This window comes from Simochromis diagramma, unplaced genomic scaffold (assembly GCF_900408965.1).
Source record: "Simochromis diagramma unplaced genomic scaffold, fSimDia1.1 OVJJ01000361.1, whole genome shotgun sequence".
NCBI classification, from domain to species: domain Eukaryota; kingdom Metazoa; phylum Chordata; class Actinopteri; order Cichliformes; family Cichlidae; genus Simochromis; species Simochromis diagramma.
In genome coordinates this window covers 16,687,812-16,708,281 of record NW_024386860.1, presented here as the reverse complement: position 1 = coordinate 16,708,281, position 20,470 = coordinate 16,687,812, and the positions used below count along the sequence as shown (strand labels likewise).

Below are 20,470 nucleotides of genomic sequence, written 5' to 3'. Positions count from 1 at the left end.
ATAAATGAAACAAGGAATGAAACATGAATGAACCACATCAGAGGGGAAGCAGGAAGATGAGACAGAGAGAACACTGAGGGAAACCATGAGGGAGCTATAACATACTCAAAGACTCCAAAATAGGGCTGGTGCAGTAAAGTAATGGGCATCCAAAGCTCAACAATTACAAACCCATAAATGGGAACTAAAAAACCCAACAAGAATTAATGCTTCATGTTAGAATGATAATTAAGCACTAGAACAAGTGAAGATCCTGGACACAGCTCTGAACACAAATACCAATCTGAGAACTACTGCACTGGTTTGCTTGTGACTTTTGCTGGGTTTCTCACACTTCAGTGAAGCTACCAACCACAAGTTGATAGAGATAGGCTCGAGAGGATGGCTGTCTCTGAACGTTTTTCCTTATCAAGATTTAAATCTCATTTGGTGTGGAAAAAGTTTTGAACAACAACACAGCTGTTTGCAAAAACTGTAAAAACAAGCTTGGCGGGGACTTTAGATTTAGATTCTTTTTTATTCTTATTACAAGGTCCTTTAAATGTAGCCTGGGAAATGCTTAGCCACACAGGACACAATTACTGGGGTTCTTAATGTGCAGTTTTTATTGCCAATGGCAACTGAATAAACAAAAATGTCCTTTGACCTTCACTTTTGTGAAACGGCAGCCATATGGACTTGTACTGAACATCAACAGTATGAGAGGTAACGTGGCAAAGTAACAGGAAAAAACGATAAATAAAAAGATGCGCCAGTGCGAGGAATAAGGGAAATGAAATAAAATACAAACACAAAAATACGGCAGTGGCCTCTCTCTGTGCAGAACAAATTACAAAGAGCTAAATCACACAAGGCTCCTTTAAAAAATGTGGAAGTGTTACATACATTTTCTATAAACACTTATATTCCACAGCAATCTCCGTTTACTTGCAATACCGGAACACACAGATGACCTCGCCAGAAAATGGCTGCTCCGCGCTGCATATACAGGTCCTTTGTATCATCCATTTCAGAAATACATCATCTTGTTAAAATACCGACGTTTTACTACTGCACTGCAATTATACCAATATGTTTCAACGAGTTATGTGCATATTTAACAACAATTCAACAATTAAACTCCTCAACATTCCCGTTTCACAACCACAAATAAAAGTAAACAGGAAGTCCCAAGATGCATTTCTTGTTAAGTTTTCTTGGGAATACTTATCTGGCACTATCTGGTGTAGAGAGGAGAAGTTAGAAAACAAAAATTGCATTCTCCAAAAATTAGATTCTAGCTGTCAAGCACATAAAATGGATCACACTTCCCCACAGCTAAAGAAGCTGCACTAAGCAACTGTAGGAAATTATTCAAAAGCTCTTTTCACTGTCTATAAAGTTTAAATACACTTGCTCCTCTCTACATCAGACACTTTATTTTATTTATTATATAATCCTGACAGATGACTGAGATCCTCCACTGGTTTCCCTTTAATTTCTTATTATTTCTAGACTTGGATGTTCACTTTACAAAGAGCAGGTTTTCATTTGTTGAACAATTCACAAACCAGGAACGAGAACTTGACATGGAGAGGAAACTGATAGACATCAGATTGTGAGAAAAGACACATTCACAGTAAACAGACATCGCTCAGTACATGTAAAAAAAAAATCTTTGCTTTGTTTGCATGTTTGCAAATGCATGCAGATGAGCCACAGAAAATCAAAACACTAGACTAGAATCAAAGGTCAAGCGTCATACCAAAGCTATCAACATCACTGTTTGAAGGCACTCCATCACTGAAATACCTAAGTATCACTTTCAGATAGGTCATCGGGAGAGGTGGGACAGAGAGTGGCTGAAGCCCTGTAGCTTTCCTCTCCCTGCATCTAAGAGTCTAAAACAACATCCAGACTTTCATGTTTGAAATGATACCAGATGCTAAAAACGACCTCGACCATATTTGTTAATAGTAAATCATCTTTATTCTTAATCAAATATATAATCAAAATGTAAGTTTGGCCAATATGTTAAATGTGAAAATCACTGTTCTAATGTCTTAATCTTGTGTGTGGACAGGATCCAGCTTTGACCTTGGTAGATTTGTGTGTGTCTGCAGGAATGTGAAAATATAAGAACTTTGTCGCCAAACTGTCATTATACATGATTTTGAATAAGAGAAATGGTATTAAGTGTTGTAATGATAATACATAATCCTAATTCATATGTGACTGATAGTTACTGACTTGACGAATTATTAAGTATAACATGGAAAAGAGTAAAACGTAATGACGTAATATCAATGAAGCAGCCTTTGTCTTAGTTAGAAGTGAAAGGTCGAAGATGGAGGTGATGATAGAGTGTGGCTGGATATCAGGTGACATCGGTGACCGTCGAGATAGGAAAGAGAGATGGGGAGGCAAATGGGCATTTGCTGTGCTTTTTCATCTAGTTCTTGCGATGAGCAGAAGACATCATCTGAAGATTCAGTCCCTGAGGTCCGTAGTTAGAAATGGTAGTGCCAACAGGTAGTGCCAGAGGAGCCACCACCACCCAACCATAGTGGACCTACAAGTTGGTTTTATTATTTTTGACTTTTTCTCTGCTCATTTTTACCATAGTGGCAGGGTAGGTAACAGGGGCAGTTAGTACTGGGTGAATCCCCTCACCCATCCTTAGGCTCCATCTAAACTCTGTGTTGCCATAATATTCATAGAATCAGAATAGGACTTTTTAATTAGAGCGCTGAACCAGACTTCCTGTAATGTTAAGTGAATTCAGCTTCATTGTAAATGTGTTGGAACAGAAAATCTGGACCTACAGTGGAAGAAAACAAAAAGTGGATATTTTTGACTTTTTCTCCTCAGTTCTGAACGAAAGCGTTGATGTCGCTGGCAATGGACAGTTGCATTAATATTGATGGTTACACCCTAGTGCAATAAATAATAATAATAATAATAATGGATTGGATTTATATAGCGCTTTTCAAGGCACCCAAAGCGCTTTACAATGCCACTATTCATTCACTCTCGCATTCATACACTGGTGGAGGAAAGCTACGGTTGTAGCCACAGCTGCCCTGGGGCAGACTGACAGAAGCGAGGCTACCATATCGCACCATCGGCCCCTCTGGCTAACAACAAATAAAGGGGATGTATGTATCACAAGACACAATAAGATGGACACAAGTCTTTTTATAGAGGTTATTCAAGCCGTGGCATTTGTTAGGGTTGAAAGGAATCTGTAATCTCCATATTTTTACTTTCTTTCCTCAAAATAGCCTCCCCTCTTTTCTCTGAAAACACCATTTCATGTTTAACTTTAAAATTTCAAAAGGGACAACATTTTTTTCTTAATGTGGCACTAATAATTAGTCACACTTTCCCAGTTTTTCCTTCCTGATTTTCTTTCAGAAAAAGGTTCATGAATCAGAATGTGAAGTCAGCTCTCTTATAGCAGCTGTTTATTGATGGTTGTTAACAATTTCTTCTTGCCTTCTTTGCCTTGCTGTTAATTCATTATGTTATAAAAGGTAAATAACATTTATTGAAAAGTCAGAAATGTTCATAATAAACAGAAGTAACAGTGTGAATGCAGCTAAATGTAAAAATTAAGATACTGTGAGCACATTCTTTAAAAAAAAACAAAAGAAAACCTCCAGGGTAAAGTTTGAACAACTTTTAAATGCATTTTTAAAAATATCAGTAGTTCACATATTTTTCCAGGTGTTTTGATAAAGAAAACACGTGCAATTACGGCAATGATAACTCAGAATCTTTATTGTTTTTATTATCCTTCACTCACTTGTGGCCTCAGTTGAAAGTTTAATTCAATTCAATTCAATTTTATTTATACAGCACCAACTCACAACAGTCACCTCAAGGGGCTGTGTATTGTAATAATACATACAGAGAAAAACCCAACAATCATGAGACCACCTCTGAGCAAGCACTGTTGAAGTCCTGTTGAAGCAACTATTAGACTGACTATGGTCACACATGTTTTCTCCTTTCCCTCACTTACTTCACTTTTAATGTCCATCACTCATTCTGATTTGATAAATGCACAGAGAAAATCCTGAATGCAATTTGAACACACAGAAGAGTGTGCACCATTAGATGGTGAATTCACAATTGTTGCTTCATTACCTGCTCGGCTTACCTTTTGCTAAAGGTGGTGTCTCTTGTACTCACTTTACCAAACATTACTCTCATATATAATTGCAGTAACATATAAGTACGACATGCTCATACTCAGAAATACACTTTTTGAAGTTGGCTCCAGTAAATGATCATAATACCAGTGCTTGCTTTGCTAGTCCACCCCTCACAAATCTAAAAAACTGGTTATGTTTTGATTCTGAAACTATTATGATATACATGATGTTGATGCTCAGTGTCGGTTACAGAAATAATCGTGCTGAACAGAAACAAGATTTTGGCTTCAGATTGTGATACTTGGAGTGGGTGTAAATTTGGTTGCACTGTTTTTCTTTTAAACAGAGTGTTTCTCAGCCCTGAAAAGTCTCCTGTACTTATCAAGAGTTGTTTTAAAAATTTGACCCATTCACATGTACTTTCAGAACCTGTAACTCAAAATATTTAGTGTGGAGGTAAATGTTTACATGGGTACACTCAATAAAGCTATTGTACAAAAACATTAAATAAAAATCAGCTGACTTGTAAAGGTTTTTCATGGGATGACCAACACAAAACTCTGTGTATAAAGTATTATTTTAGTTTTCAAGCCTATTAACTGCATTCGAATATCATCGAGCAAATAGTAGATATGTAAATGGATCAACTGACCCTGAACCATCCCGTAGTTATGCTTCTCAGTTACTGGGGACCATGATGCACCAAGCCTTACTCCACTCATGCCTACTTCCCTCTCGAGTGGCAAGGTGGTAGAAAATGTTCTACCACTGCTACACAGAAAGACCCCAGCCGGGGTCAAACCAGGAACCTTCTCACCTTGACTTGCAGTCCACTGGGGTGGTTGTAGCTCGGGAGCTCTCTTTGGCTGGTGGTTCAACCCCTGGCTCCCCCAAGTCTGTATGCCAAATATCCTTGGGCAAGTCACTAACCTAAGCAACCCTAAGTTGCTCTCTGATGAATGCGTGTGAATGTGGCATGTTGTATAAAGTGCTTTGAGTGCTCTGGGAGAGTAGAAAAGAGCTAAATAAGAATCTGTCCATTTACCATTCCAAATATTGAGTGGTCAATAAGAATAGAAAAGAGCTATATGACTGCAAGTACCTTACATCTGTAGCCCCATTATATGCAACTATTGCATGCCAGTAGCATTTGTATAATCTCACTCTCTAGTTTTAAGTTGTTTTTCTTTCTGGCTGGCCCTTTCTGGCCTGGTGCTGCTGGAGATGCTGTCAATAAAAAGGAGTTCTTATTTCACAAAGTCTCTAACTGATGCTCATAGGGGAACTTCTGATGGTTGGGGCTTGTTCTCTAATATTGCAGGGTCTTTATGTCACAGTAAAAAGCGCCTCAAGGCTATCACTGATAGAATGCGAAAATTATATGGATGCTAAAAGATGACATGCTAAAGCAATATTGTGATCGCAGCATAATTCATCTTTAAATATCCTTTCTAACTTATTTGATTCCGTCTTGATCAGTTAAAAGTTACACAATGTCACGGTGATTTGCAAACCATGAATTTGCACTATTAATCAACTTTATCTAGATATTTACTTTAACCCAATACATTTTTGCAGAAGATACTAAAAAATTTAGTAACATGTATTACAAATTTTCTCAGACTTACGTCTGAGAAAATTTGCACTTTCATGCTTAAACTTTGTATGATGCAAAATTGACACAGTATTAAATTTTGAGGTGCAATGACATCTCCGTAACAATGCAAAAACATTTACCATAGAACATCTCATCTATTATTCATTGATTGTGTTGACACTTTTATTTTACTGATCAATGTTTTAAACTGTTTTAAATATGGATGAAGTTACATTTAACACTTTCAAGTGAAACACAATGTCTGAAGAAAGAAGACACACAAGCAGACTCTTTACAACAGGAGATGAAGTTTTTCTGACGCATTTGGCTCCTTCCTGCTGATGAATGAGATGAAGACCAGTGAAATAATCATCCTCAGATAACATTTTGCTCCAAATTTGCACTTTTGTCTGACATTGCACAAAGCAGGACTTTCAGTGGTTTCTGCCAAAATGCATTTGCAAGGAAAACAGACATTATCAATATCTTGATAAGGCAGCATGCATGCTAACAAACCATGCTTTGATAGTAACAAACTAACAAAGCATGCATGACCATGAGAAAATAATTGGATTTCAAAAAATGTTCAGGCAATCTAAATCAAAGCAGAATTTTGATTGAGGATTTGTTAAATTCTGTTGAGTCAGCATGGAAATAATCAGACTTTTGCAGCATTTTATTATTAAATTAAATCAACACTCATAAGTATGTATGTAAATGAATTTGCATTTCACAGAATCACTGTATTTTTATTAAATATTATTTATTTCATTTATTTTTATCTACTGATATTTTCAGGCATAGAGTCTCTTTCTCTCTCTCCTCTCCCTTGGAGCTGTTCTTTTAAAATAACGGAACAAGACTATAGTGCAAGAAAAAAAAACATTCAACTATAAAAAATACACAACATTACAGCATGACCACTCAACTAGGTTCTTTTTCTAATTCAAATATCATCAACAAATCCAAGTCTTAAATAAACGTGTGCCCCACAGCCCAACAATCTGAAACGGTAGCAGTCAGTCGACTTTGAATCATTGTGATTCATGGAGTTCATTCTCCAGGTGGCTTGAGTCTTCTTGAATAGTGCTACATTATCATCCACTGCTTGACATAATTTGAATTTGAGTTCGTGTGCTGATGAAATAAATCAGAGTTGATCTGATCTGCTGTATTTGAGTCTGATGCTCCGGGGCTGCCACACTCCCCAAAACCACTATCAATTGTGTCCAGGTCCACATGAGGGTAGCCATCTTCTGACTGCTCAAATGAGTCAAGGGATACCCTCTCTGGTTCATTAAACTGATCATGAGGCTGGAAGTTTAGGTTTTCCACTAGTAGGTCATTGGATATGCGGTTTTCATGCTGTGGTAATACCCCACTTTGTCTGTTCATCCTGGACATGTGAGGCTCCTCTAAATCATAGCTGGCATGCTCTCTGTTGTCTTCCTCAAAGGAACCCAAGCTTGCTCCATCTTGGTAACTTCTGAGGGAGCTCTGTGATGTAACTTCCTCATCAAAATCTTCTCCAGATAAGGTTACAGTATGGATGGAGATGTGTCCAGTGGAGTGGCTGTTGCCCTGTGAACTGTCACCGTCTGGAAAGTGCAGCAGCATGTTGCTGTGAGGCTGCAGCATGTGGTGGATGTCGCCACCTTGATTCGTCTCGTTGTCCTCATTGTCTCGCTGCTTCTCGTCGCTCCAGTGAAGTATGTCATGCTGCTTCTCACTCATCATCTGAACATTTGGACTGATCCTCAGGTAATCATATTCACTGAATACAGGCTTCACCCATTCCTGTAAGAGAAAAAAGGGGAAAACATCAACATGCTGGACTAAAGAAATGCTAAAAAGTGTCAGCTTAATGTTTAAGAGTGTGCTTTGTCATCTTCTCAAGGAAACAGTCTGCACCAAAAGATTTGCATGAGAATTAAAAGTCTTTCTCTCTTTCCTAACAGTGTCATTCACTGGCTGCAGTGTGAGTGCCTGCCAAGCATGCTGCTACCCTTCTGCACATCCAAAAGGTTGTGCAGAAGCTGCTTTACAACCCACTACATCCACTTTTCCACTCAGGAAGTGTTTGCATTTGAATATCATATCTATTATCATTGCTCTAATGTGTGGGGGTCTTGCCGTTTCTCTCCCCACCTCCAGCTTTCAGTGTATGTATGTGGAAGGATGGGGAGGTCCCAGAGGAGAGCAAAGCTGCCAGACTGCTGGTGGAAATATCAGTTCATTTGACTTTTGTGGTAGATAATGGATTTCAGTATTTTCACTGTTACCATGTTTTACCAAAGAACTAATACTTAATTAAAAATCACCTTTTAAAAAAGCAAAACAAGTTTGCTTTAATATTGAGAACCTTGTCCTTATCTTAGGTTCTTTTGCAAGTGTGGTTGAGACATCCGGACAAGTACCTAAGTGTCTGGGGCTTTCACAGGATCAAAAGATTTAACTGTTAGTGCCAGGACCAGAAATGTTAAAATGGTACAGGTCCTGAAATTTTTTGTTCCTACTAATACAAATACAGTTTGAGAATATCTGACATTTTAGCCATTAGAAATCATTATTTTTTTAGCAAACTAGACAAACAGGAATTAAGCTGTGACTAGTCGCATGTGGAAAGACTGCAGGAGTAGCTCAAAAGGAGCATATATGTCCTATCCTCTAAGAAAATATTAGTGATTCTTACTTTAATGCACTATTAAAGTATGTCTCTTTCTTAAAATGCACATTACTTTACAGCAACCCATATGTGGCAATGAGGTGTAAACTTTCTGCAATTACCACTGGCTTGCAGCAAGCTGATGGCCAGATAAGCATGAATCAGTTTCTCAAAGCATAGGCCACCACATCCTGGAAAAAAAGCTCTTCAGCACGACAATCTTTTTAAAATCGCTGAGAGAAAGGAAGCACTCTGCACCACAAGGGTGAAAGACACTGCAAACAAACTACAACCATATCTGAGAGAAAGACGTAATACAGAGTCAAAAAAAAGAAGGACGGAAAGAAAGGAAAAAGACTACACTGTCTTTAAAATCAAAGATTGTTTTTAAGAACTTAAAGTGGGTAAGTGGCGGTGGAGTGGGTTACCCAACAATTAGAAGGGAAGCAGTGCGAAGCCCCACTCCTCAAATGTTCCTTGAGCAAAATAATCAACTCTGTTTGGTGCTTAAAGCACCCTAGGCATTCTATATGAAAGCGTGTGGGAATAGGTGAATGTGGTTTGCAGTAAAGTGTGTTTTAAGCCCCCCCCTGAAAAAGGTTCAATTACCAATAACAATACTGCCACCTTCTGATAAGAACTGGTTCCAAATAAAGAGTTACAGCGGGACAGTATGCAGTCAACATTGACTCTGTTTCCAAAACAAAAGTAACTGTAAAAATAGGTTTAAATAAGTAACTTAAAAGTTGTAATTTTAAACTACTATATCTTGTATGTTATCAGCTACATTCCTCAAAGTTAAATAAAAGAATTACTGTTTATCAAACCAAGTAAGAATAATCTCCTCTTGCCTGATGTTGTTTCTGACATTTGCTGCAGCAGCGCACTCTACTGAACAATGTGTGCAACTGCATTCATGGCCAAAGCTAATAAATTCAACTTGTTGCTCGTACTCGGGTGAAATTCATCAACTAGAGTGAGAACTGAGGCGGAGGTGTGGTTTTTTTTTTTGGTCTGTCACCAAGATTGCTGCGGGGCTAATTTTATACTTTCTGGGGATGTGGAACATTTGCAATGGAAGAACCGTTCTGCGGTAAAAGGTCTATTTTAAAGGTATGTTTAAATTATACTAGCAGGTTCTTTCAATGTGCTCTACACTCCTTTATAAGCGAGATGTGGTGAAGCTGCTGTACTGGATTGTTTTTATTCTAAAGAAGCAGCAAATGAGAAGCAAAAGCAGACATGATAAGGTGCTTCATGTAAGAGACATTTTAACCCAGCTATTTAGAAATACAGTGCAGACTCTATCCGCTTGGATTTGAAATGAGTTAACATAAAGAAAAGGGAGAAATAACGATCAACATTTCCCTAAGCTTAGAAAGAAAAATAGCATAAATCACATTAGGGTAAATACACAGGGTAATAGAAGATGAAGCGATTCATAAAGAAACAGCAAAACTATTTCAAAAGTGCAAACCACAACCTTTTCACTTGTGTGCCTTTCAGGTGAAGAGCAGGCTGTTTTTAGTCTAATACTATGTCAAATCAAAGATCAAAATAGATTCACCGGTGGTATTTTCCACTGGGGTGGAACAGGTTTGACTTTTATACACAAATATCAACCCACAAGATTTCATACTGATATCTGAAAAGGTTCTTGAAGCCCCTACACACTGACTCATTCACATCACGGAGTCCCTTAGTGTGAAGTCTGGGGAAAGTCCCACAAAACAGGGTCCAGATGTGCAGAAAGTCCCCCCTGTGGCAGCACCTGCTGGCCTAATTTGGAAATTACACACAAAACGCAATGAGTGACCTTGTTTTGCTGTCTTACCTTGAAGTTCCCTTCGTAGTTGTGATACAGGGGTTTGAAAAACTCATCTGGGCTCGGGATGTACATAATCACCTGAAGTTTTCTCTGACAACACCTGAGACAAATGTGAAATGATTTTAAAACCAAACAACAGGCAGAGAAGGGAAAATGACATTTATAGCTCAGTGTCACGTCTTATGGAGGTGATTTTCGTTTTCAGTACGTGAGCTGAGCAGTTATGAAGCTGTGGTCAAAGGCAACAGCTACAAACTAGAAATGCTGATAACACAACAGATTTCATGTGAAAGACTGTACAGAGTTAAGCAGAATTCATTAGTCACATCTTGCTATTTGACTATTTGTTATCTATAAGACATAATGATAAGTTTATTAGTAGTGGAGAAAATTTTCCTTTCTATGAAATGAACACTTGAAAGTTGTTAACAGCGCTGCGACTTGACCCGACTAATCCTTGTCTGGATTTAGATTTATTCTTTGAAAGGATTCTTTACCGCCGTAAGACGAGGAAAACTTTGACGCACGTTTCAGCGTTGTTTGTTGCCTAAACTGAGATGATTCTCTGGGCTGGAATGATAATAAAGGACTTTTTTTTTATTATAGAGCTCTCTGCAATAATTATGACATGTGACATAGTGTCACATGTCGTGTCACTTGGAGCATTTTTCGGTATAAAACAAGCCACAGGTTTAAAATAAACAAAGCTGAATCCAACAGTTTGTCCCTGAAACAGTTTCTACTAAAACTGATCGTTCAAGGTTTATCAGTGTAGAATCACTTTCAGCTGTGGCTAACACTGTGCCAGTGGCTAACACTGTGTTAGCCACTGGCACAGTGTTAGCCATTCATCTGTACCCGAGAGAGATGCGTTAGAATAATTTCAAAAACCCAATATCAAAAGGTGTGATCACTCCACTGAGAAGAACATTTCATCATCATTATTTGAAACAGGTAAGAAAGAGAAAGCAAAAAAACAAACAGAACAAATGTAAGCACAGAGTTCATGTGCTTTTGTGAACTTGTGTAGGTTTCTTGTAACCGTGTGCACTTGATAAGCGAGGTGTTCTCGGTTCTCTGACACTGATGCTCTGCATAACTTCCTATGTCTGCTAGCCTTTTCAGTGCAAGAGCTGCACACGTACATGCTGCAGTGGTTTTTCTATATGTGGGAGGTGATGCCAGGAAAATGCAGATTAAAGCTTTGTTAATCATTTACTGGAAACGTTACTGTTGACCTCCAGTATTAAATTGTTTCAACTCTGCTGAGTTATTTCTTTTTTGTGCAATTAATGAAGTTTCAGCGGAAATCTGACAATGCAAACGATTACGTTTTTAATCGTGATTGTTTGCTGGGGTTTAAAAAAGAAAAGACAAACAAAACAGTGTTTCAAATACTTACGTTTTCTGTAAATAACACAGATACAGACACGGGGAAAAAAAGAAGACCAAGATGATGGGCAGGAAGATGTACAACCAAGTACCTGGAAAGAAGGCATTTAAAATTTTTAGTCTTAGACAAACAAATGACACCCTTCCTGTTACTGAAGTGTATGCACGAAGACACATGCAGAACGTAAACGCATAAAACACTTTCAAATAAATTCGGATAAGTTTTCACCTTCAATATTGATGCTACTTTGAACATTAAGGCTACTTTTGACATTTAACGCCTCTGTTTTCCAGTTTTTAGTGGAACTCCATTCACTCCATGGACCCTGAAGGGCATATGTAGGACAAAATGTGGCTTGAACATCCACAGTGTAATTGGTATATGGTTGTAGTTCATTGTGGTTTATCAGAATTTGCATTTCTGACACTCTTTCCTTGGAGAAAACTGGATCCTGTTAGGAACAAAATAAAAAAACATCAGAATTTTGTGAGAATTTTTGAGAAATTTCACAGTAATGTTTTTTTTCCAATCTCACGTCCAAGTTATTGGTTTTTATATTGCTATTACCTTCAACAAGTTTTCGCTCGTTCTTATGCGGACTCTGTATCTGAGGCAGTCGGCAGTGTTGTCATGGCTCCAGGTTATGTTGTAGAATTCCGTTGCGTTTTCAACTTGAACGTTTAAAGGAGGCTTAAGTTTCACTGTGAAAACAAAGCCCCAGGGGAATATTATGAAAATGTGTGCATGCCCAGAAATGGCAGCTGAACATTATTTTTAGCTTTTGTTTTAATTTCGAGTATAAAAAAGACAGGTGGGCATTCACCGGCAAACAACAATTCGGGTAAATTGGGAAAGTTGCCAGAATGATTCTTGTAACTTCTGGATTTTTTGAACTCTCAATCTGTGTTGAAAATTGTTTAATGTATGGAGGGTGATCAATAACCATACGCCTATAACCAAAATAGGGAACATATTTAACATGCCTTAATTTGTCTTTAACACACATTTTGATGCGACTGAAATGTCACTGGAGGACCAACAGGCTGTTTTCTGTAACAGTTTTGATGACTTTTTTATGTGTTCAGCAGAGATGACAAATAGTGAAATGTCAGACTGAGGAGTTATCAGTTTTACTTACCCACTTCACTCAGGTTCCAGCTGGATGACTCATTTATGAATGAGCTGCCTTCCTCACTGACTGTTGTGCTGCAGACTGTTCCAACTGATGCAACATCAATAAAAGGCTTATAAATTTGACACCAGGACTGAGGCGGTCGGATAACACAGCTGCCATCAACGTCTTCATCTTCACCCCTAAAAAAAAACAAAACTGACTGTTTTTAATGGTGTCCTGATGATTTGCAGGTGGTTCAGTCATGCGCTAATATTTCTATAAGCAAAATACACCTGAATAAAAACATAAATATTCATTAGCCCATTAACATTTTTTGAAGCCCACTGTTAAATATTTAAAGTGATTTTTAAAAACCCAAACATTTTTTATTTGTATTATCATATATGAAAAAGAAAAGCATCAACTGATCAACTGAGGAGCGCTAAATATTTAATAAATATAATGAATATGAACTAAAGCGATTAAAACTTCAGTGGTGTTGAAACAGTGTCGCCGCCAGGGAGTGCAGTTTGTCTCTCTGGTACATACACTGTATGCTACATACTGTCTCTTTAATGAGACATAAATCTAAAAATGTTTGTTCGTGCCACCTGTTTTCTGTGACATACAGATAAAGATTAAAGGCTTACACTTGTTTTAAACCCATCTTGGGCAATCAGTTCACACGGAGACGGCTGTTCGTGCAAGTGTAAACAACCACCAATAGGCTAAGTAAGGGTTGCTTTGTAGACTAACAGCTAATGTGTCCTGATGTGTCCCCAACGAGACCCCAACAACAAAATACGTCATCAGTGCAGGACGTGGTGGTCCTTCATTGGCATCTCCTGCACCCTATTGCAAGTCACAAATTGCGATGTCAGTGTCACCAGTTGGAGTGGCCTGTAGGGCTACACACACATTAGATGGGAAAACTTTTTTGCATAATTCTCCCTAAGCAAAGTGTGCAGGGGAGATCCTCGACCTTCTAGTTGAAATGACACCAAAAGTCAGGGAATTTTGGACCCAAATGATATAGACACAAGAAAGTTCTGATGTGTCCACTTGTGGTTAGATTGACCAAGAAATAAAGTCTAAGATAGCCTATTATTGTTGTATTTAATTCATAAACACTGGTATAAATGCAACACTGGTCGATCAGCTCCTCATGCCAACTATGGCAAATAGATGAAAATCAGTTTATGCACTAAAACTGGACGATTTGACAACACATCTATACCATAAAAAAGTTACTGAAGCTGGTAATGCATAAACCAATCAATCATTTCAAACAAGCCTCCACAAAGTGTTTGCATAAATAGCCACACTGCAACTTTTACCTGCAAATGACACTGATGTTAAGGGGATTCATCGGCACAGAGGCTGCGCACGAACAGTTCAACAACTCATCGTAGTCTGTCCAGCAGGTGACATTGCAAAATGATGTAGATGCTAAAAAAAACATTAACATTTATTAGTTTTCCAGTTTAACAATATTCTTCAAAACCAAAGCATTTCTTTTTTTGCAGTTTTACTCAATTGAAGAAATTAATTTTAATAAAAAATGTAGCCACAAAAACCACGACAAGACAAACCCACAGCGTACAGTCAGCGCATCCGAAATACAATAAATGGATCAATAACTACAGAAATCAATGAAGTAAGAAAACAAAAAGATTACAAAGAGCTTGCTTACCTCCATGAAGGAAAAGAGCGAGGCACCACAGCAAGAAAAAGAACACATGTTGGGGAGCCATGGGGCCACCCGCTGCTAACAGCTGCATTAAACACAGAAGAATTTAGAAAAAGCTGTGGTTGTGTGGCAGAAAAAAAGTGTTTTAAAAAGATATAAATAAATAGCTTTTTTGTAACTGACTTCTAAACTTGGACAAAGTGAGTAAGTGGCTAAAAATGAATATCTGACGAGATGAGCGTCAGGTTTAGCAAGAACACTACACCGTATACTTTTCTTAACAAATTCAAAATCCAAAAATAATCAAATTAATACTGGATGATCATAATCTCGGCATTTTCAGTTTTTCACTGAGAAAAATAAATTATGATCTTACCGTATTCTAATTAAAACTCCAGCAACTTTACCGGTGAGCGAAGCGTCAGAGTCACAGATGCGCTGATGTCTGTGTGAGAACGCCAAGCGGAACAAAGCTGAGGCTGTCGGGCGTCATAGTCACAAGCGTGACTAAGGATGTGGTTTCAGACTCTTTGAGCAGAGTCAGTGTGGTGCTTCCCACCACTATGAATATGCAACAGATAACTAGAGAGAAAACGTCAACAGGAAACTGAAATTATCATCAAGACAATGCTGCCATATTTGTGTCACCTAATTTTAACAAAAAGCAGGACAAAAATAGATTTTTGAAGACCGAGGGGTGAATCCATTTTAGCATATTTAGAACCCCAGAACATTTTATTCTTTTACCGACTGTCGTAAAATGTTTTACTCTTAGAAGAATATCATATAATAATATAACTTTAATAATGCATCATTTGTTCAAAACATGTTTCATTCCTGTAATAATTTTGACACCTTCCAAAAGACCCCATCACACACACCTACTTACCACCTAATAACACTTAATTGGGGCTTTTTTAGAAGATTCCAGCAAACTGCAATACGTCTAGCCATATGAGTCATAATGCTGATGCTGAGCCCCTCGGCACTCGCTTTCAGTAATCAAATTAGCTCTAAATGTTTGCAGCTCACCCATTTAATAGCAGCTTTCTCGAGTCGCATTCCAGGTGTAAACAGTTTATTATCTTAAATATAAAAGAGCACAGTATCAAGCTTTATATCAAGGGGGTGTAATCAGATTGACATTACCGTGTGGGTGTGCAGACATGTCTATTTAATGTCAGTGTATCAATATTAGTCAAATCCAAATGCCATTTTACCACACAATTACACAAAGCCAAGCATCTGCAGTGTCTTTAACTAGGTTAAAAGACAAAAGTGAAAAAAATAACAAAGAGTCAGTGGAACAGAGCAAAGCTTAAAATATCACTTCACCCCATGACTTCTTCTAAAGCCTTCAGACGATAATTCTGATTGCTCCAGTGCCGGACAGGACAGGCAAATAAAATAAAAAAAGAAAGATGCAAAAGATGTGCAAGGGAAGTCGTGCATAATACAATAAACAATACATTTGCACAGTCATATATCTTTCTTTATTACTCTGTCTGAAGAGTCTAAAGGTTAGTAAGGGCTAAAGCCAAATTATTAGCAAAATGGAGCTTTGACAAGCAAACCGAGCATTCACTGAAAGCAGCACTGCTCGTCTTCCTCTTCCTCAAGTGCAACTCTCAAACAAAACACTAACCACCATTTAGCGGTTAGACACCTAAATGTAAATAGGAAAAGAAGTGACGATGGCTCCTGTAATTCCTGTGTGGTTTGTCTGTCTGTCCACATGTTTCTCAGCATGATTAGACAAAATCTACCAAGTTTAATCTTATGAAATCATGCAGCTGAGAAAATGGGAGTGAAAACACCGGGCACAAATTTCCAGCTGATGTGCAGCCCTCTTTGCTAACACACAACACGAATAGTATATTTAGACCTTTTACTTATAAAAATTCAGACTCCAGCTCAGCGGCACAGGACAATCCTGTTGTGTTTTGCACATAGATCGCTTTCTTTATGAATCTAAAAGACAGTTGATTTGTCTTTGCAGTGGGCCTGCTGGCCTTTTAGATTTCCCAGAGCTCTGCATTATAGTGAGAAGTGCTTTACGTTTTTGATACAAGAGAAAATCATCAGTATACAGATGTGCCGGGTAGTATCACATTCATATAACAGCTGTGTTGACCTCGAGGCATCTCCACTTCGTTTGTTGTGTTCTGTGCTTTGTTTTGCAGCAGGTAACTGAGCAGCAATATAAAAGCGTCTTCCTTCCTGCAGTGACAGCCAGCCTTCAGATGTTCACCAGCTTAGCAACAGCACGATTCTGTGTTTTAGACACACTCTGCCATGTGTACGTGTACGCTTTACACCACTGACAAACACACTCTTTTATTTAATTATGTTTTTATAAAGTATCATTTTTGAAGTTACCACTTTATCTGGTCTCGCCTCTTCTTGGGCTGTGACCGAGTGTAACACGAGACACAAGGTTGTTCTTCATATTTTTGCTCTGTCAGAAAATATACTTTAATTATTATATTTTACCTTGTTGTAAATTTCAAAACCTAAATCCAATAAACTGCTCTGCTGTTCTGTATTGAAAAATGATTGATCAGGAAATGTTTACACGCAGCTGCTGAGGCTTGCACAAACGCTCCATAGTCACTGGAGGGCGCTGTACATGAGCGTCACTTTAAACCCCCCTGCCCCCCCAGGTTTTAATGTGAACTGCTGATTTGACCAACACATTAACTGAGTTCTGGTTCTTCTTTCCTTAGAAACTAGAGAGAATGTGCAAAAAAGCAAAGGCAGTGAATTCAGACTTGTACTGCTTATTTTTAAAATAATTCGACACTTGAAATCTGCTTCTGCTGCGTTTCCCGGCTTTTACGTGGACATTTGCGTTTTTATCGAACAAATATAAAAGGTTCAGCTTATAGCTTATAAAAGGCGTTCAGGAGTCACATTAAAAGAGCCACCATGTTAGTTATCAGAGATGTGAAAATAGCAGCACACAAACCACGGCTGTAAAAGCCAGCGGTTAAATTGCATTTAATCATATTATAACAGTTTAAATATAATAATAATAAAATATGTAAAACTGTTTTTCTTTTTGTTTTGTTTTAATGCATGCGTGACTTTACTGGCGGGCCTTTTTTCGCGCGACACACTCTTACAGTACGCGCAGACCTAATTTTGGATATGGTCCATGTACTCACCGGGGAAGCCCGCAACGATGTTTTCCTCGTTTCGTTTTCACTTTGTGGACTCATGTTGAGACTCGTTTTGTCCCAGCAGTTCTTTCTTTTCTTTTCTTTTTTAATTTTTTAAAATTTTGCTCTATAATTTCTCTTCCCCCCCCCCCATCCCGTCACCACCACCTGACATTCATGTAATTTCACGTAATTACCTGTTGAATGTACTCACCAATTTATTAGCAGCTTTTTTTTAAGAGAACCTCTTCTGTCGTGTTTTCAGACACGATACCGGGAGACTCTGGGACGTTTTTGACTCCAAACTGTTTTGGAGACTGAGAATCCAAAAAGTGGAAGAGAACCTTTGGTGCACGTACCAGCCCCTTCCTATCAGTTTATCAGTTTACAGACCCTATATGAAATACACAGCGCCCATGTGTGGTCCAGTCTCGTTATAGCAACGACATTCCTTAAAGTTACCCAATTCCACCGTAACAAACGGGCCAAAATAAGTCAGCAACAACTTGACAACCTTTGATTTTATTAGTAAGAGACATTCAGGAGACTCTGGCATGTCTGGAGACGGATATAAAATACTCTAGTAAAAGTTAATATTTAATGTCTATTAAACATTTAATTAATATGTCAGTTAAACTAAGTTAATGTGGTGCTGAAGCAAAAATTGATAATATTATACTATATATTAGTCATGATTTGTATTTTTTCTTGCACATGTATTTGGGAGGTAAAGAGGTTCTCAGACCTCACCTCTTGAGATCAGCTTCCTCCTTCTGCTGCACCTTTCCTTTCTAGCTTGCTTCTTACTTTGCAAGTGTTGCACCTCCACGTTGGAGGTGCAACACTCTTTGCTGTGTGTACCAATCAGCAATATACTTTTTGTCATTGTGTTATTTTTCCATTTCATGATTCTATCTATAGTAAAAACAAAACAAAACAAAAACACTTTGGTAAAGTGCTGAGCTCAGTCTTAGAGCTGCTGAAGAAAGAGAGTAAAAAAAGATTAAACTAGAAAACTAAATATGGTTTGGGAATTTTCCCTGTATAAATAAAGATTGATGCCCAGTCATACAGGGAAACTCGTGACATGTCCTTTGTGGCGATGTTATTCCCCTTCTCTGTCCCTTTGTTTTTGGATAGCCCCAAACTTTCATGTGACAAAACTGTTAATAATACACGAGAAGAAGAAGAACATTGCATCTCGGTAGTAGATATGTCTTAAACGATTCACCATCCCATCTGTTAAAATGCTTTTGCTCTTTATGTTTCTGTTTATGTTATGTGTGCTCATCATTTGTCCCTGAAAGTGATTACTTACAAATAACCGCATCTACCGTTGCTCGTCCCTTTAAATTTTACTTATGTAAACTTGCAGGTTTATGAAGTTCTTAAAAAATCTTGAAATATTTTTATTTGGAGGTGTTAAAAATATTTTCATGACGATAAATGCGGAACAGTAGTCAGAGAAACTCCTGGAAAGTCTAATCAACTTCATTGTTTCATTAATTTTTTTCCTGAAGTCTGCAGAGTTCTTATTTTATACATGCATATATAAATGATAATGTTAATAAGATAGATAATAAAAAAAATAGACAGAATAGGTGTTTCAAACTCAAATGTTTCAGACTTTTCCTTTCAGAGCTACCATAAAGCAAAAGTTTCGTGTGACAGGATCTCCGCCTGGAGCAGTAGACAACTTTTTCCACTGGGTGGCAGTATAGACAGTTTTGTTTTATGGGAAGTAAAACCACAAGTAGTTTTACAGCTTTATTTCTTTTTGTGCATACACACAGATATTAATTAAATTGTTTATTTTAATAGTTTGTGTTTGCTCCAGTGACTCATTACTCAGGTTTTATTCATTTTTCACACAGAATAGTGAAAAAGGATCCAAAACAGAGGAAAAGTGTCTTTTCAGTAACAGGATACTGAAAACAAGACTTACCATCCAACCATTCTCTTCCCCTTCACCTTAACAGGGTTGTAGGGGGCATGGAGCCTATACCAGCTACCATAGGGCGAGAGGTGGGTACACCCTGAACAGGTCACCAGTCTGTCACAGGGGTAACACAAAGAGACACACAACCATTCACACCTATGTGCAATTTAGATTCACCAGTTAACCTAACCCCACTAATTGCATGTCTTTGGACTGTGGGAGGAAGCTGGAGTACACTGAGAGAACCCACGGAGGCATGGCGGGAACATGGAGACTCCACACAGAAAGACCCCGGCCAGGTGGGAGAGTCGAACTCAGAACCTTCTTGCTGTGAGGGAACAGTGCTAATCAGCACACCGCCGTGCTTATTTTAGTGAATAACAAGAAAAGTTCTTCATGTAGTATTTTTATGGGGGGTGTTTATTTTAATTCAAAACGTTTTAAAAATGAAAACAATCCACGAACTGCTGGTTCCTTCTTTAGTTTGACTTTGTTCCTTCTTTAGTTTGACTTTGTTCCTTCTTTAGTTTGACTTTGAATTGTAATGTTTGTTATTTGTTGCTTTGAGCCCATTGTGTCTTATTTACCACTGCTGCACAAGGTCAAACGTAACCTAACTAAGACACTGTAAATTAAAAGTAGTACTCACAGTATTTTGAATAAACAAAAGAATACCAGAGACCAAAAAGTGTAAGTTATGCCCGTCCACATTCTGTGGCACAAACTTCTCAATGGCAACAAGAAAACCAAAGAAATCATTTAAAAAAGAGTTCAAAAACAGTTACAACATGTATGTTTGTGACCTTTGTCAGTTTTGTCATATCTGAGAGGTGCTCCTGGGGGCACAGTGTGTGTGTGTTGGGGGGTGAGGTTGAGGGGGAGTTTGCTCTTTTTAGTCGAGGTGGCTGAAACAGCACTCCTCAGGTTGAGAAGGCTTTTTATCC

General features: G+C 38.1%; 1 protein-coding gene across 2 annotated transcripts; it reads right to left on the bottom strand.

The window, feature by feature from the left end:
* Positions 1-5,901: 5,901 nt before the first annotated feature.
* On the bottom strand, positions 5,902-17,960 carry il21r.1 (interleukin 21 receptor, tandem duplicate 1). Of its 2 annotated transcripts, none has more exons than XM_040030823.1 (10): positions 17,802-17,960; positions 14,803-15,008; positions 14,430-14,511; positions 14,074-14,185; positions 12,761-12,936; positions 12,190-12,323; positions 11,851-12,073; positions 11,632-11,713; positions 10,236-10,329; positions 5,902-7,533 (listed from the first exon to the last, which is right to left on the bottom strand). In XM_040030823.1, the coding sequence occupies exons 3-10, from the start codon at positions 14,488-14,490 to the stop codon at positions 6,826-6,828; spliced, it is 1,590 nt and encodes a 529-aa protein (XP_039886757.1). In that variant the 5' UTR covers positions 14,491-14,511; positions 14,803-15,008; positions 17,802-17,960; the 3' UTR covers positions 5,902-6,825. The 2 variants fall into 2 exon arrangements, with proteins under 2 accessions (XP_039886757.1, XP_039886758.1); XM_040030824.1 differs by having other exon boundaries at positions 11,887-12,073.
* Between the last annotated feature and the right edge of the window lie 2,510 nt (positions 17,961-20,470).

Excerpts from the sequence above, each read along its gene's own strand:
- il21r.1 (XM_040030823.1), bottom strand. The coding sequence starts at position 14,490 with ATGGCTCCCCAACATGTGTTCTTTTTCTTGCTGTGGTGCCTCGCTCTT. Across the intron at positions 12,937-14,073 it reads AACATCAGTGTCATTTGCAG|GGGTGAAGATGAAGACGTTG; the intron begins GTAAAAGTTGCA and ends GTTTTTTTTTAG. Across the intron at positions 12,074-12,189 it reads CGAGCGAAAACTTGTTGAAG|GATCCAGTTTTCTCCAAGGA; the intron begins GTAATAGCAATA and ends TGTTCCTAACAG.